General features: G+C 40.5%; 1 protein-coding gene across 1 annotated transcript in view; it reads right to left on the bottom strand.

The window, feature by feature from the left end:
* The window catches only part of LOC146491911 (bone morphogenetic protein receptor type-2-like), a 34075-nt gene extending 17039 nt beyond the window's left edge, over positions 1–17036 (bottom strand). The window contains exons 1-3 of the mRNA XM_085152496.1: positions 16073–17036; positions 5892–6077; positions 3963–4142 (exon numbers count right to left, since the gene is read on the bottom strand). Of these exons, the coding sequence (XP_085008622.1) occupies positions 3963–4142; positions 5892–6077; positions 16073–16151 (445 nt within the window). The 5' untranslated portion in view covers positions 16152–17036. The remainder of the gene's footprint in view (positions 1–3962; positions 4143–5891; positions 6078–16072) is intronic.
* Positions 17037–17823: the final 787 nt, after the last annotated feature.

The following is a 17823-nucleotide window of genomic DNA, read 5'->3' as shown; positions in this document are numbered from 1 at the left end:
CTGCAGCTTAAACATGTGAGAGGTTGATCGTGCAGAGAATCGCTGAGCGTTATGTTAGTGCGTGTGTAAAAGCAGCAGGATATATATTTTAGTTCTGCTGAGCCAAATAAGACAGGTCAGGGTGAAGAAGTGACAGCCAAAGAAAAGCTTACCACAAAACGGAAAAGTTATGACAAATCAGACTATAAGGCAAAAAGAAAGTGCAGCTTTATGGTTTCATGGACAAAAGAATTTCTGTGGCTGCAATATGACGAGCTAAATAACCAGGGCTGCACATAAGTGGTCCACAGGTGCGCATTCGCTGTCAAAATAAAAAACGCGCACAAGATAAGAAGTTGCAACGCGTGTTTGCGTACATAAGATTTTCTGGAGGAGGACAGACATTTGTTTAGAACTCTTAAAGATGTCGAAGAAGCTCCTTTAAGCAATTACTTGGTGTTCCTCCACCTCCAAAGAAATCCAGAAGTCCGAACCACAAAAGAAGCGCGTATTCTCGGAAAAGTGGTTGCAGGAGGTGAGCTGGCTTCAAACAAATGATGAACGCACAGAGATGTGGTGCAGAATGTGCTGTGAAAATCCCACTCTAGCGGACAAAAACAGCCTTTTATATGGACACAAACGCGCGCTGCAACTTCTTATCTGCTGTGCGTCTTTTATTTTGACAGCGAATGCGCACATGCGGACCACTTATGTGCACCCGTGTAAATAACATAATGTTCTGCCGGGTGTGTTGTTGGTTTTCCCTCGATTTCTGAGTCGACAAGCGCCTCTGTTACTGGGACCAGTCATTTTAAGAAAGGTCCCCATTAGAACCCATGAGAAATGCAAGAAATGCATTATTGCTCAGTCTGCAATATCTTTCCCAGAACAAACACCAATTGCAAATAACAAACTAAAAATAAACCTGAGAAATCTGTTTAAAACAGCGTACTAGCAAAGAGTGAACTACCACTGGCACAATTTAGCAGTCTTTGCAAACTTCAAAAAGCAAATGGCCTCGATCTTGGTTCCACTTGCCTCTTACCCGTGACTTCAGTGGAAATTTCAAATTCAGGATCTGACACAGACTGATTCATGTCCTACACAGTTCTTACAAGTTCATAGAAATTTCTGTTCAATTAGAACCAAGTATTTGAGTTGATGATTGTAATTTTTACACAATGTTGTAATTTTGTGTTTCAACAATTTTTTGATTAATGTTTTGTTTCCGTTACAATATTATACATAAAGTATAATATTGTAACGGAAAAAAAACATCAATCAAAAAATTGCTCTCTTTTATATTCAGGCTACTTAAATTTATTTTGGGCCACCAAAAACTGAAGAGTCCCTGCCCGAAGGGCTACCAGGGACTTTGAAATTTTGCAAGCCCTGCCCCTAACCCACAAAGTGGAAAGTCAGAAATCATGTTATTAGAATTATAACTTTTATTTACTTAGTGGTCAGAAGTTCAACAAGACATAAGAACTAAATTCTAAATCATCTCACCATTGAGTGAATATTTGGACGAAGTTTGAAGGAGGTTTCTCCAGGAGTTGTTGAAATACCTTGTCCCGGAGAATGTGACATACATAGGAGTGTATAGATAAGTTAAAAATGTATCTCCAGCCGCAGGTGAATGAATAATTTTTGCAAGTCTTTCCAATTTTTCTCTTCATTTTAGTAGCTAAATTAAAAAGTGCCGATATACAAAGGTGATGCACTGTCCCTGCTCCTGTATTGCAGCCACAGCCAAAATACATTCAGAAGGTAAGACGAGTGCTGAGAACCCAGCTCAGTGGTAGGAATAAGATCTGAGCTATCGATACATATGATACCAGATCAGATACCCAGCTAGAATAATATGCTGGCCACAGGAAGAGAGCCAATACTACTGATGTCAAAACATAAAATCTCCTCACAATATAGAGGCTTCTACCCAAAGTCCAGCGGCAGAAACAAGAAGGGTGAGAATTATTGCCAGAGCTACAATCCAGGAAGAAACACACAAATACATCAAGAACATGGGTCCACAATATGAGCTCCTCCAAGAATGGCTCAGGCAGAGAAGACAGATGGTGATGAAGAAAAGGAGGAGGAGCTATCATGTACCATTGACAAAGGAAGTAGCTGACATCAAGAAAACCTACAACTAGCTAATAAAGGGCCATCTAGAGGACACCACGGAGGTTCTGATTATGGCAGCACATGAATATGCCCTAAGCACCAGATCCATAGAGACAGGTCTTTTACAGCCAACATGACAAGTTACAGCCAGTGAAAAGTACTGAACTGGAGACAGTTGAGTACTTTGTAACAGGATGTAAGATGCAAGCTGGGACATTGTACAGGCACAGCATACAGGCACAACCAAGAGGCTGGGATAGTGTAGAGGAACTTCTGTGCTGCCAAATGGATTAGACATCCCTAGTCCTGATGGGAGACGCTGCCGAAGGTGGTTGAAAACAACAGGGCTAAGGTCCTGTGTGGACTTCAAGTTCCAGACAAGCAGTTGCTGGCCACCCAACCAGACAGAGTAGTGGTTATCAAGGAGCACAAGACTGCAGTTATCATAGATGTGACAATCCCAGCAGACAGCAAAACAGAGAAGTACCAGGAACTTGAGAAAAAACTGGAGCAGAAGTGGAAGCCAAAGGGCAAAGTGGTGCTTGTGATAATAGCAGCATTAGCAGCTGTAACCCCTAAACTGAAAGAGTACTCCAGCAGATTCCATCACATCATCCAAAAAAAACAGTGCAGTCCAGGAAACAGCAAATTTGTGAACCCTCAAACTCCCAGGCCTGATAGAAGACCTGAGCTTGAGAAACACACACGGCATACAACTAAACCCTGAATTGGGACCTCCTGTATCAACAAATGCGTACATTCTCTGTAAACTTCTAACTTCAGTAATTTTAAATAAAATGATGAATTCCGAAACTTTACTTAAATTTCTGTACCTACAAGTTTCTTCACTACACGAATAGGCGTTAAACCAATCGCCTGTTTTCTAACTCGTCTCAGTGCCTCTTACGTAGACCTGAATGTCACTCTTGAATCTTGGCCTAAGATCATTCAGCCAACTGATTCAAACCATTTCCTACTTCTAACAACACAAGAGTACGTCTGCCCAGACATGCCGAGAAATAACACCGTACTGAAAACGGAAACAGGATTTAGAGTTACAATACAACACAAACTTGAGTTTCCAGCAGCATAAATTTTTTCCCCCTACAATTTATTTTCTTTGTCATCTGTCTACACAGTTGAACAGTCACCGGCACACCCACAGACAGACGGATAAAGCAGACGCCATGTAATCCGTGGAATGCAGAGAGACGACATGGATGGTAGGAAGCGTGTTTGTGTGTAGGCAAGGGAGATGACGAGCTGCTGTTGCCACCGCCCCCACCTCATGCTCTTTCATTCACAGGTCAACCTTGAGAAGAACTAACAATTAACAATTTATCTGTTTGCTTTATTTGACACCTTTCACAGTATTCAGTCACGAGTTAAACCGAATCCACTATCAACCACTGTCATGGTCCTTTAGGGGTTATAATCTACACGGCTCCTGAGAGTGGATGTGGACAATACTATAATGTCATTTGTTGTATCCAGTTCTTCATCTTTCTGATCCAACGTTGTCAAGGTTGTCTAACTGGTGACAATTGGAAAGGTCATTTCAAAGTCCCTGTTGCTAAATGATATAGCAGACTAGCAACTAGCAAAGGGGGCTAGAGAGAGCAATAAGTAGGTGTAGCTATGGCAGCCCTTTTTTGTCTATCTAGGACTAAAAAAAGTCAATGTAACAATTAATAAAACCATAAATTTGGATCAGATAGGCTAGAGGAAGACGAGATCTTTGGCTTGAAATTCACAACACTGACAGCATGTTTAGTATTCAATTTTATCTTCTGTAATCTCTCACAGGTGGCTGGGCGTGAGGCTAAAAGGTAATGGGGGTAAGAGAGTGTTCTTACGTATGGGCTGCGCAGTGGTGGGGCTTGGCAGCGGGAAGTCCTCTGTGAAGTTCACATTGCACATGTCACTGCCACAGCAGCAGAAGTGGTAAGTCCCATTCTGTATCTGTGGAGGCAAGTTGGTAACCACACAGCGGTCATCTCGGCATGCCTGGTTGTCGCCTAGGTGAGTCCAGCAACCTGCGACAGCACAATTGGGTCAGATATAGTGAAAGTAAAAACTAATTTTCCTGTTAAGTTTGACCATTTTATGGACAAACTATGCTTTTACTGTTTCACTAAATAAAAAGCATCTTAAAAACATGATTATAGATAAAAGAAAAACTGTGATTTTATGAAACAGATAACAAAGTTCTGTGTCTATTACATACTATATACTTTTGACTATGCCCTTGGATGAAGGCATTTGACAATGTGTATGTTCAAAGGAGTGCTGAAGTGGACATTCAAAATAGCTCTTTTTGAGTCTATTCTAGGAAACCATTTCAATGTAAAAATTGAGCTTACAGCTCTTTTCAACTCTTTCAGATAACTTGAAACATTCATATGAATTTTCAAGTAGTGTTGTAGAGGTCAGCTTCTGTCACAAAGAATTTTTCCAGCCAAGATTGAGACACAAATGAAATATGCGTAAGGAGCCTTTTATTTCACTTTTTCTTAAATAATATTTCAGTCTAATATGTCACAAAACAGATAAAGATTCAAACATTTGTCTCTCCAACAGACCGACACCTCCAATTATTTAATTTACTATAATGTAAAGGAAAGCAGCAGATTATGACTTTTAAAGGGCCTGCAACAAGAAGATTTCTGCGTATGAACCACTAACATTTTTATTTACATCTTGAGCAAATGATTTGAACGGTTGATGATGACTGAAAAAACAAAAATGGAGGATTTGTAATTTTTCTTACAGCATTCTGATTAAAATTGTGTCCCAATTTATGGGTTTTTGAACCAATTTATGGAGGAAATGTCTTTAAAATGCAAATGAAAACATTGGGCACCGCATGACATTGAATACTAAAAATACTGTGACAAATAATACAATATAAATACAAGTCTCTCAGGCTTATTTTCGACCCACCCTTCTGTCTTCCTTTATGTGTTGTTTGAGGATGTAACCTTTCTGAACATCCAAGCGACAGCTTTATATGTCAACGATGAATTGATTCTTTGCATTTAAAACATATCGAACACAGATGTTTTGTCTTCTGGTTTTTGTGGCCCTAAATATAGTCAATGGCCCCATATTGTAGTGACTTATACATTTGCCCACCAAGTGAAGAGTTGCTGGTTTGATTCCAACGACTCGTTGTGACTGTGTCAGGAAGGGAATTAGGCATAAAACCTAAATTAAACATATAAAGGTTCCTGCTGTACCAAACCCTTGTAGCAAGTCAGCATTTAAAACTCACAAACAACACATGCTCTCCTCACCTGCATGAGTAAAGCAGGACAGCATGTGTTTTTTTATGCATCCACTACATTAGTGAATCTCCTCTGTGGTTTTCCTGCTTTCCTCTAGCCTGGCAGATCCATATGTACTTTTCTAGTATATGATGCTAAAAATCAAGTTGTAGGTGTATTATGAGCTGAACTGTTGCTAAGCCACAACGTACGGAGTACTTTCCACACAGGCCTATACACAACAATTTTACTGAGTAATTAAAAACTGATGATATTAATTTTCTGTCAGCCCACTACTTTAATAATTACACAGTTTCATGCCGAGAACCTGGAATGATTAAACATTCAACTGACATATACTAAGATTGATCAAGGATTGTGAAAATAACTAGCACCTGGTTTTCCCACTAGTGACAGCATATTTGTTGCAGTCACAAAGATTGTTTGAGCCAGAAAGGTTCTAAGCTTTTTGGTGACTTTTCACAATCTAACAAATAAAAATTGTCACAGTGAAAATACCTTGCTTGACCAGGCGCACTTCTCCTGGAGGAGTTTTCTCCCACAGCCCAAAACAGTGGCTGCCTTTGGCACATCGGATAGTGGTATTCTCTGGGGAGACCCGGCCTTCACCCCCCGCCACTCGTTCCACCTCCCATTGCTGCTGCTGGTCTGTGAAGGCACATTCCCTCACCTCACCCTGCGCCGCTGTGAAGAGACAGAGAGCAAAGATGTATGTTATGTAAAAGAAAAGAAAGAAGAAAATTATTATTTTATATACATTTAGAGAGAGAGATATTTTTGTGTGTGTGTGTTTACGTGTGTGTTATAGGAGCTATAGAGGTAGGCACTGGAAGGATCCAAAGATTATGATTATATATATATATATATATATATATATATATATATATATATATATATATATATATATATATATATATATAGACTTTATATATATAGACTTTATATATATAGACTTTATATATATAGACTTTATATATATAGACTTTATATATAAAGTCTTCCCACAAAGACAACTGCTTCTCTCAAGCAGAAGATTAATACAAATACCAATTTCAACTCTAGCCTGAAGAACATAACACATTCACATACAGAGGAGTATGTGAGGAGTGGAGCCAAAGGGTTCCAAATGGCACCAATTAAAAAACATCAATAAAAAGATGAGTAATAAAAGCAGTGTCTAGAAGACCAGACTTTAAGCAGCTCAGTGTGCATGGTTAAGTTCCAACCTTGTTCCTAAATAATGAAACAATTTTATAGGTCGTATTACATAAAATCAGAATAAACCTTGACTCTAGTGTAATATTGTTGATTTTTGTGTAAGAAGTCAGAATGTGTCCGTTCTCCTTTTTTAATGTGCAGTGAATGTCTGGAAAACTGTGTGCCATGCCAGCAAGAAATGTGTGCACAGGATGCTTCCGTGGGTAATTTCAGATAAGGGAGACATAATATGCTACTTAGTTTCCTTTACTCCCAGCTCCTCCCTTTCCTGCATCTGAGGGTGTGGGGGGCTGAAAACTGTTTAAAGGGGCGGACAAAGGAAAGTGGCTGTGCTCAGCCCAAGGTCAAGCTAGCTTGTGTGGGCAGAGGGTGACATGATGGAGTGGTAGCTTTGCTGGGCATGAAGCCAACTCTCCTCCGCTGCTCCCATCATCTGATAAAGCTATCAACCCTGGTCTACGGTGGGCCTCGGCGACCCTCAACCTGTGGGCTCCTCACTGCCTTCTGTTCTGTGGGTTGCATGCTTTGTAGAGCGGGAAAGGAGTTCAAACTCATGGTTATAACTATGTTGAAGAATTTTTATTTTCATGAGAAAATGGCTGACGGCTCTGCCAGGGTTAGCCGGTAAAATTCTAGCAGGGTGTTGCATTCTGATTACTAAATAGTACACGCACTAACATCTTATCATACATACGGCTTCATATTGTTTATATTCCACCAAGCTTAAATATGACAAATAAATGCTGCATGGTTGACAATGGGCACAGAAAGTCTTCTGATGCAGCTGTGTTTTCATTTTTCTTTACTTTGAAGATTTGAAAAATAACTGATCTCTCAAGTCACATTTTTTCCTCATTGAATAACGTCAGTGACATCTCAGTGTCTGAATAGAGCTTTTGTGCGTTTTTTACATTTTCTCCCTGTTGAAAATATTTTGCAATTCCAAGGTGTTTTGATATTATTATTATAAAGCATATAGTTAGGGCTGGACCAGGTGACCCTGAATCCTCCCTTAGTTATGCTGCAATAGATGTAGGCTGCCGGGGATTCCTATGATGCATTGAGTTTTTCCTTTCCAGTCACCTTTCTCACTCACTATGTGTTAACAGACCTCTCTGTATTGAATCATATCTGTTATTAATCTCTGTCTCTCTTCCACAGCATGTCTTTATCCTGTTATCCTTCTCTCACCCCAACCGGTCGCAGCAGATGGCCCCACCCCTCCCTGAGCCTGGTTCTGCCGGAGGTTTCTTCCTGTTAAAAGGGAGTTTTTCCTTCCCACTGTCGCCAAAGTGCTTGCTCATAGGGGGTCATATGATTGTTGGGTTTTTCTCTGTATCTATGAAGTGCCTTGAGGCGACTTTTGTTGTGATTTGGCGCTATATAAATAAAATTGAATAAAAAAAAAAAAAAGAATATTGAAAGAGACAGACAAACACTTTTTCTGACCAAGAACTTGGAAATCAGGTATACTATTTAAAATACTGTTTTAGAAAGGATCATCAATACAAAACACTTCAAAATAACTTCTATAAAAGACTGTTCTACTGTTCATGGCAAAAGAAATGATCCTGCCCAACATTTGTTCCAATGGTGAGTCAGCAAACTTTTTGCCAAAACCTCCACTTCAAGCATGATTGTTCAATTGCAGCACAGCCCCCACGACTGACTTTGGTAGCTATTTGAAGCGTTGAATTTATCCACATGTTGCAGCAGAAAGTACAGAGAGCAGCATGTTAGGAGGAAGGCAGCAGCTCCAGTGCTTCATCATCACATCCTGCGAAGGATGTGCTCAGAAACAGTATTAAACCGTAGGTCACCCACATTTAAGCAGTGTATTTTTATGCTACAGGCTTTCTTTTTGAGAGTACGGCATGACTGAAACATAACCATTGTGAAATCTTTTGACAAAACTGATTACTATGGGCTGTGTATTAGTCATGCCATACCCAGTATTGTGAACACATGGATAGCAGAGAACCTCCCAGCTTCTCACTCGGACTCCTCTGACCATAATTTAATTTGAAAACGACCGCTATTATTGCACCTCTTCACTGTCTTTTACTTATATCTCACACCGCTTTTGTTTATAAATACAAGATTGCTGTCCACCATATGCATATGATGATGTATTTTCAACCTCTTCTTTATCATTTATAATTTTTGTTGGCCTTTTCCCTTTTTTCATTTAATAGCCACTTCTAAAAAGGCAGAAGGCTAAACATGTACAGATTTAATCAGCAATCATCTTTTCTTTTGTCATTTTCTATCATTTGTCAGCACTCAAATTCAGCAATAAGACTGGTATAGATGGTGGAAGTCAGAACAACTCTAGAAGCTGGGAGGTTCTCTGCTATCCATGTGTTCACAGTCCCCCAATCCCTTCAACTCTAGTACAAAGAGGAGAAACATAAAGGGACAACAGAAGGAAGTGCAGAGCCTGTGACAACACCCACAAACAGTTAAACACTCTTGTATGCCTGGCTTGGTAGAAATAAAATAAAAATAGTAGTGTATACTAAAATTATTTATTAATACTTCTATCATTATTTAAAGTCATGACATGAACCCTTTTCATAAAGCTTAATCTACAAGAGCGTTGAGGTATAAAAACAAATAAAAGCCCTCATCCTGTCAAACAACGTGCCCACAGTCCCCCAATCCCTTCACTCCCACCCAATCTAAACCCATGATTGCCTGTTTGGCTAAAATATCATTATACCACACTGACTGACCTGCAACACATTCAATAGTTCCATTCTGTTTGTGTGGCTGCACACAACAAGCGTGCACAAGATTAACAGAACACGGGTCACACGGCAACTTCTTTAGCATCTATTCACATCTAAATCTTTACAGGAACAGACATTCATCGTCTGAAATGTATTTATTGAATTTAGTAGCTCAATATACAAAAGTAGACTGAGAAGGAAGACAGTGGAGCATGGAATGAAGCCAAGTGACCCAGGCTTTGCTCATTTGCAGTCTGAGCCATGGGAACAGTCCAGTAATCACTTTTCATTGGATTGCCTGCAACTCTACTTGACTTGAGTTCTGTGTTTTTTGTTTTTTTCTTTCTCCATTTATGATTGGTCATGGAAGGCTCTGTACCTGGGTGCTGTGGGTCAGAGTATGCAGGCAAGGCCAGTGGACCGAGGAGGAGAGAGGGGAGGAGAGAGGGGGTAGTCATATCAGAAGGCTTCAGAGTAGTTTACTGCACTGTGCCTCTTCATTGGATGGTGGCGGGCACTGCTGAGTGTTTACCCATGGCCCAGTTATTTGCTAATCTCTCTCCACCTCCCCCAGCTGGCCTTCAATGCACCCTCCCACTCCTGTGGACTACCCCCTTCCCCTACTAAAAAAACAACAGCGATCTAATCTGGCTCTCTCTCCCTCTCTCAGCGCTGCCAAGGCCCATAGCACCAATGCAAGAGACGGCAGTCTGAGACTTGATTAAAAGTCACCCAGTGCATGGATGTGTTGGCTGTTTTTTCTCCACACATTCAAGATTAGAGACGCAGGGTTGAAAAGGAAAGGAGGGAAAAAAACAGAGCAGGGCTTTTTGACTAAAGGCTGAAATGTGCTTGGTGCATCATGCACACACCATCATCTCTGCTGGCACGCGATCACGGTCTACTCCAGGATGCGAGATGTGCTTTCTTGCTTTGCTTTTTATGTGGAGCTGAAAGTATACTTCACATAGAAATTGTAAACAGAGCTGATTCTGACTCAAACAAATATATTCCAACACCTGTACTACTAAAACACACCCATTTCCTTCTAGTGTTTATGTTTTCATTTCACATCTCAACACAACACAAATATGCTGAAAATGCAGAGGGGCATTATCTTTGCCCAGGAGCACGGTGTTTTCAGTGTCACAAGAGCTCAAGCTGCTGCATGCCAACAGCCATTAAAACACTAGTGTCTCTAAATTATATTGTTATTTGGGTGCATGCTTGCTGCTGAGGTACGATGGACAGGAATTTAAGGTATTTGCTGACACTCCCAATTTTTCAAGTCCCCTGGCTGAGTTTTAAGATGCTGGAGATGTGGGGTGAGGAGAGTGGGCTTTAATCTGTCCCATCTGTTGCCTCAGGGACTGCCCCCCCCAAAAAAAAAACAAAAAAAAAACAAAAAAAAACACCACTCAGTCTGTATCTGTCTGGGTCTGGTACAGTTATGCTAATCCTGTGGCTTGCACTGCCCCTCAAAGCTTAAAGGCCTTCGTTACAGACCACCATGTATTTATACTAAAACCCAACCCCCACCCTCTTTCTATATTTAAAACTTTCTCAAATATTTTATGAAAACACAGATGAGAACTAGACCGAAGAGGTGTTTATTATCATTGTATAGGATAATCTCAGATTTATGGATAAGCTCTCATTTTAGGCTGTGTCTGAATTTAGTCTGTGTTTATAACACCATTATTTTCTCGTTGAATAAATGAACAAGTACAGGCTTGACGGGCTACATAATAGCTTGACTGGTTGATTTCCCCTACACATCCACCCACTCTACCAGAGAACTGTGGCTGTCTGATATGGTGGATTTTTCACCTGTTCTCTAAGATCTAACACATGCTGTAATGTTCTGCACAACTAAAATCTCAGCTCAATAAAAAGATCTGAAACAATTAGGTCACAGAAAGAATGGAAGCCAATGACTCTGGTAGTTAATTTATTATGCTGCTACCATGCAAAGAGCGTACAGTCATCGCTAGTTTAAGCTACCATCAGTCATATTTTCTGCCATTTCAAAATATATTTGGCACTGTATTTTAAAGTGGTTTGAACTCAGGGCTGATAAAGAATGTTATATGCATATGTTCTTGGTTTCCTGAGTTGCCCTTTACTGTGATTTGCATCAGTGCTGTACCAGCTAAATGGTATTGTGATAACTAGTTTAGAAACTACAAAACGTTTTTTGTTTTTGTTTTTTCCACCGGCATCAATTATTCCTATCAACACTGTTTTGCAGAGAGGTGGTCTCTGGTTAGCGCTGGGTAGCTAGCAGAGATGTTCCAAATGTAAGTAGCAAAAAGTATCACAGTAAAGTAAAACACCAGATTCCTCTCTACTCAAGTTGGAACAGCATAACTGATCCTCCTCTATGATGACAAGCATTCCCAGTGTCCTACTTACAACTAAAATGTTTGAATAACACACTTCTAGAGAATCTTTAGGCAAAGCTAAGGTTGTCATCAAGAGGCCTGCTACCACAGCCATGCTACAATCTATCTCTACAAATCAAATAATTGGCTATAAATCAAGTGACTAATAGCTTAGGACTAGCTAATGTCCTTTGTTATCCTAGGGGCTAAAGGTAGCAAGATAATACCCAAAAGCAGTAGTTGGAAAACAATTCAACTAATATATTTAAGACATACGCTTTAGTTTAAAAAAATAAAATAAAATAAATAAAGGAAGATGAAAAAAATAATAAAGAAGTGGAAACAACACTCAATCTCACAGTAAATAAAGGTAAGTTATGATACCATCGCTGTCATTTGTATTATCTGGTGGGGGGGGGGGGGTGTTCATGTAAGAAAAGGCAGTGCACATGAATGACTACGACCACTTAAGCCATCATGTGACAGGCTTCGTCTGTAGTCCCAGGTAACTTCATTAACTTTTTACCCCACAAAAATGCTGAATGCATGTTGGAAATGTAAAGAAGGTTTCATACTTTTGAATTTTCAATAATACAGCAACCATGCTTTGGAAAGTGTGATATTTCAGATTTTAAAAAAAGTCAAGGTGAACAAAATCAAGATTTTATACAGGTTTTAAAACATTACTACCAGCTGAATTCCAATATTAATCCAATATCAGGTGCTTTATCTGATCACCTGGCCTGCTTTATTTCTGCTGCCTTTTCCCCTTACTTTTGTTAAATGCACATCTGGTCTAACTTCCTACCGAATGTTAATTTTATGGAACATAATAACTGCACTTCATTCTGTTGCAGCTATCACTGTAAGTCAAAGTGGACATGAGGAATACTGACGTCTGAGGATTTAAAACCTACAAAGAGGAGGATACGCATTTGCAGCAAATTCCACATAAGTGGCAGTTAACAGATTGCCTTCTTTTTAAACCTTCTGTTCATGTAAGTACGCACAAACCCAAGCAGAACTGTTAATCCACACACTGAACAACACTTTTTGCACACTCTAGATGTATTGTCTGTACTGGTCAAGGAAAATGCCTCGTACTAATCATAGGCTGTCACTCTGAGTTACCATCTCAAGGTTGCACCTTTTGTTTTCTAAAGCATTCGCTAATTTTTCCTTTTTGCCAAATCAGAAGCATGTTAAACACTGCTCTATTGTATCTCTTGCTGCTTTTACCTCCGCCCAGAACTTAAACCAGTGGTACTGGAAGAGAGACACATTGATTTTTTTCAGCTAATAGAGTACAACGCTGGCTGTATTAGAGATCAAATGGCCTCCCACCTCCTGCCCATTCCAGCATCCATTGGTCTGTTTCTATCTGCAGTCAGTATCACATCTTAAAAAATAATGACGAGGACCAACCAAAATATCATGGAATCAAAGTGAGGCCAGTGCTTTTCTCCAGCCTAAGCTTCTAATTTGCACTGGTCCAGTTATGTAAATATTATTTCTGCTTCTACGTGGCTGATATTTTAGCATTTTATGAGTGACTGTCCTCCTGTTTACTATCCTTCTGCTTCTCAGGATGTACGACATCACATCCTGAGAGCTTAATGCACATTCAGCAGTGTAGGGTGAGTACCAAAGTGGACACAGCTTGGTAATTTGAGCTTGTGGGCTTTGGGTAATTTTTTCACATTGCTGACACTGAGTAAAGACAGTTAAATCATTCCTAAAGCTTGATTTGATTATATTAGTGTGCATCATAATAAGCCACTATTTGGATTACTAATTCTCCCAAATAGCTTTCAACGAACAAAAGATAAGCAGAAACTATTTTTGACAACATTTAACTGTCCTAAAAATATTTGATATGTGCAGCCTGTAACTCAGGGAAAGTTCTCTCTGTGCCATCTTCGCCACCTCTCTGCCACCAAGACAAATTCCTCAAATTTTATTGAGAGTGATATTTAAATAATTCTGATCCATCCTCTTCTACATGTTTTCCAACCAAACTTGCATTTTAAAAGAATGAGCAAATCAAAGGATCCACAGCAGTTTACAGCTGGCTAAAAGAATTCCATGTCCTACAATGTGGGCCAGGACGCACATCTAATAACCACACCACAGTCCAACAGGAGTCTGTAATCTTGAGCCACTAACTTCACTTTCTGTTGAGCCACTGATGTGACCAAGCTGACAGCTTCAAGAGACCTGCCGTGGCCTTGCAAGGCTAGAGAGGGGCGACCAGGCTAGGGAACAGTAGGTCTGTCAACGCCACAGTATGGGGCCCTCGAGACAATGTCTTTAGGTTTGGGCAAGCGGAGCAAATGAGCAGGCCTTTTATTCTATAGTATATTGGTGCTACTATAATCCTCTTTGGACCCCCAAATCTCCAGCTTACCTGGTAGAAGACTAAGTTTTTGGCTGTGGTGAAAAAAATTTATATTTTTTAAATTGTCGCACAGGTTTTCAGCATGAATATGCTACAACTTAGGCCTTACTTGGAAAGAATTCTCTGTAAATAAAAGCCCTGTTACAAAGAAAGCCTGTGGTCGCTCTGCAGGTATGGTGTGCAAGTTTCTGCCATGTTTGAAACGGTTTCTACATGACATATTGGAGCAGCAGGCATACACCTACACCCACATCCACATACTGACGAGTCACCAGGGACAGTCAGTGAAAGGACGACCCAGGCCCAGCTGCAAACAGGTTAAACACATGGCAGCAGAGGGAATTCAGAAATGAACAGAGGTAACAGAAAAGTCATGAAAAGGGGACAACGGGAGGAGGAAAAAAAAAAAAAAAGCAAGACGTTTAGTCAGAGAAATGACTAACACTTCTGCCAGATATACAGCCCTGTGCTGCTTCTCATCTTTATCGTTCCAAGGATGACCTCAAGATCGGTGCACCGGGATGTGTCTGCTTTGCATTCATAAAGCAACAGCATAGAGAGCAAGCAGTTTGTCTTCTTTCTCTCTTTCTCTCTGATTGCTGTCCTAATTAATTTTGCACAGTCCAACGATTTGGATTTATTGGTCGTTTACACCACACATACACACATAAGTGTCAATTAATTGCCCTTGTGTTGATTACTGAAGTAATATGTCAATCTTCTGACAGTCGGCGCAAGTAAGCCACACTCATGAAGGTAAGGTATATTATAATTAAATATCAAATGACATCACCACAATTTACATTTTGCTTTTTCTTAAAAGCACCTCTGTAAATGATTTTAGCCACAACCTGAAAGGCTCTCTCTTCAAGAAATGTTTGTCTATTGAATCATGTTTTTTCTCCACTAAACCCCAGTCAATAGGTCTCACAATAGGTTAAAAAAGCAGACTTCAATGTCATGTTATAAAACCACCTAGCCTGTTAAATACACATCTAAATGCAAATAGGGCACCATCCGCAGGCAGCTTTAAAATATGAACACAGTCACACAGTGTATTCCAATTTTGCTAAATGCATTCTTATACTTTCCTATGCAACAGCAGCTTTAAATGTGGGTTTCTGATAATAACCTGTCTATGAATGGATGGAGGAGCCTAGGCAATAACACACACTCACAGAAATAATAATACATTATTAAGAAGCACACACATTCACACCCACGCACTGGGATGGGCAAACCAGGCAACACAAGCCCCCCTATTTTCAAACATGGTGCCAGAGTCTGAGCACAATCTTGAACTTCACCTAAAGCACCCATCTTTTAAAATACCTTCCCACACATTCCACCTGCTCCCTCTTCTCTCCTCCTTTCCCTGCATACACTGCTCCACTATCTCTGTGCAGCTCTGCTACTATCTTATCACACTCAAGGTCTCACAGAAGCCTGGCTTCAGCCCAAAGTCTTGAACAGGGGGCACAACTTGGCAGACAATGGCTGCAGTATGTTTGGCAGTGTTTTTCCAAGCACTTTTGTACACCCAATGATTAAAATAAGCAAGGGGTGAATTTGCTGCTGTGTTTAAGAGAAGATATCTATGATGTTTTATTACATTCAATGATATGAGTGCCATAGAAGACTCCAGAAAAGACCTAACTAGACGAGATGCGGGAAAAGAAAAAACAAACAGATGAGGCAGACGCACACAAACACAGGGAGCAACAAATGTCTTTCGGATTTTTTTAACCACAGCCAAAACACACACACACACACACACACACAAATAAATAAATACAATTAACAAAAAACGAAAATCGTTTTATATTCAAACATCTGCACCATGGCGAAGGTATAGAAAGAAGCAGAAACCAACAGGAAAGCATTAAATATTAATGAGGAGCACATTTTCTCTCAAACCAAAAATCAATTTACCAGTAACACACTCACCAGCCACTGAAGTCAGGAAAATCGCCAAGCAAATTCCAAATTCAGCAAGCGACTTTATCGTGATTCGGCCCACAGCCATGACAGTGTTGACTGACTTTGGTCTCGTAGTTAGAGGTCCACCGAGTTTTCTTTTTACTTCTTCTGTAGTTCCCACTTTGTTTTCAGACCCTCTCCCTCACGTCATAACTTGAACTACTCTCACGGACATGGAATAATACATCGAGCAATTGTGCAAAAAAGTAACGCTGTTAGGTTGGGTCGGTGATTTGTTCACGATCGTTAAGTGCAAATGAAAGTTAAGTTAGTCCCGTTTCCGACCCCAGCACAGCCTGGACAGACGAGCCGAGCGGCTAACTTGTTTGGCGGATCTGCCATCCACAACTAGCCAGCGAGGAACGTCCATATCTGCTAGCTAACATGCTAGCTGCCAGGGGTTACTGTCTGGTACTACAAAACTTAGGTAAAGAGGGTAAATACCACGAAAAATCAGGCACTCAGTTCTTTCGTCTAGATTTCAAACCATTCTCAGCTTTAACCCGTTATAAAAATGTCCAGTCGTCGACACTTACAGCTATAAATTCGGCATTTAAAGATTAGCCACTTAGCCCGGATAGGTCGCAAGCTGACTGCTCCCGAAGCTAACCGACGCTAGCTTAATTCCAAGCCAGTTACTTCTCTGTCCCGTCTCATTTCTCGCGCTTCCTTACAGAAGAAAACAAAATTCATAAATCAGTGGCGCCTATACTGAGCTTTTCTGGTGTGCGGTACACCGCGACTACTCCTCCGGCGCTGACAGATGGCGGAGGGAGGAGATGGATATCTCTCGTTCTGAACAGGGCGGCTGGGAACGCCTCGTTTGCAGGCTTGTCTGGACCGCTCGTCTCCGGTATCAGGTTGCTGTGGGTTGGTGTTGGGGGTGGAGGACAGAATTCCACCGCGGGAGGGGTGAGCCAGCGCCACTGTGCTGCAGACTATGGATACAACACCCTGAATCATGTGCTGCATTCAGGCTGTCGATGGAACTGTCGAAACGTTAATTACTGTAAACACCGGCCTGACGTTAACATCCTATACCTCGAAAAATAGTCGCCAATGTTATACGCCAACGTTATTACACGGTTATAGTACAAAGCGATAGGTATTGATAAAAACAAATAACTGCTGTTTGTTAAAAGATGATAACAGTCAAACATGCTCAAATGTAAAGTAAAAGTAAAGTAAATTTTTATTTATATAGCACCTCTCAAGATAAATATCACAAAGTGCTTCACAGAAGCTAAAACCTAAAAATAAAAATCAACCAAAAGCAAGTTTAAAAAGATGAGCGACCACAGAGTCCACAGATCTCAGGCTCAAAGGGAGAGTTCCACAATCCGGGGGCCACAGTTACAAAAGCTTTGTCGCCTTTTGTTTTCAGCCTCGTGTGTTGGACAACCAGCAAGCCCTGGTCACATGACCTCAGGGACCTGCTGGGAATGTATGCATGTAAAAGTTCACTTATATATGTTGGTGCTTGTCTATGCAGAGACTTTCAGAGACCTGAAAGTCAAGGTCAAAATCTTAAAGTGGATTCTGAATTTAACAGGGAGCCAGTGCAGCTGAATCAGCAGGGGTGTGACATGTGAGGACTTGGAGGACGTGGTCAGAAGCTTTGCATCAGCATTCTGAACAACTTGCAGATGCTCCAAAGAGGCTTTACATAAACAAGTAAACAAAGAATTACAATAATCCAGACGAGATGAAACAAATGC

This window comes from Neolamprologus multifasciatus, chromosome 23 (genome assembly GCF_963576455.1).
Source record: "Neolamprologus multifasciatus chromosome 23, fNeoMul1.2, whole genome shotgun sequence".
Lineage (NCBI taxonomy): Eukaryota > Metazoa > Chordata > Actinopteri > Cichliformes > Cichlidae > Neolamprologus > Neolamprologus multifasciatus.
Note: the sequence above shows the minus strand (reverse complement) of the source record. Positions and strands in the feature narration are given on the sequence as shown.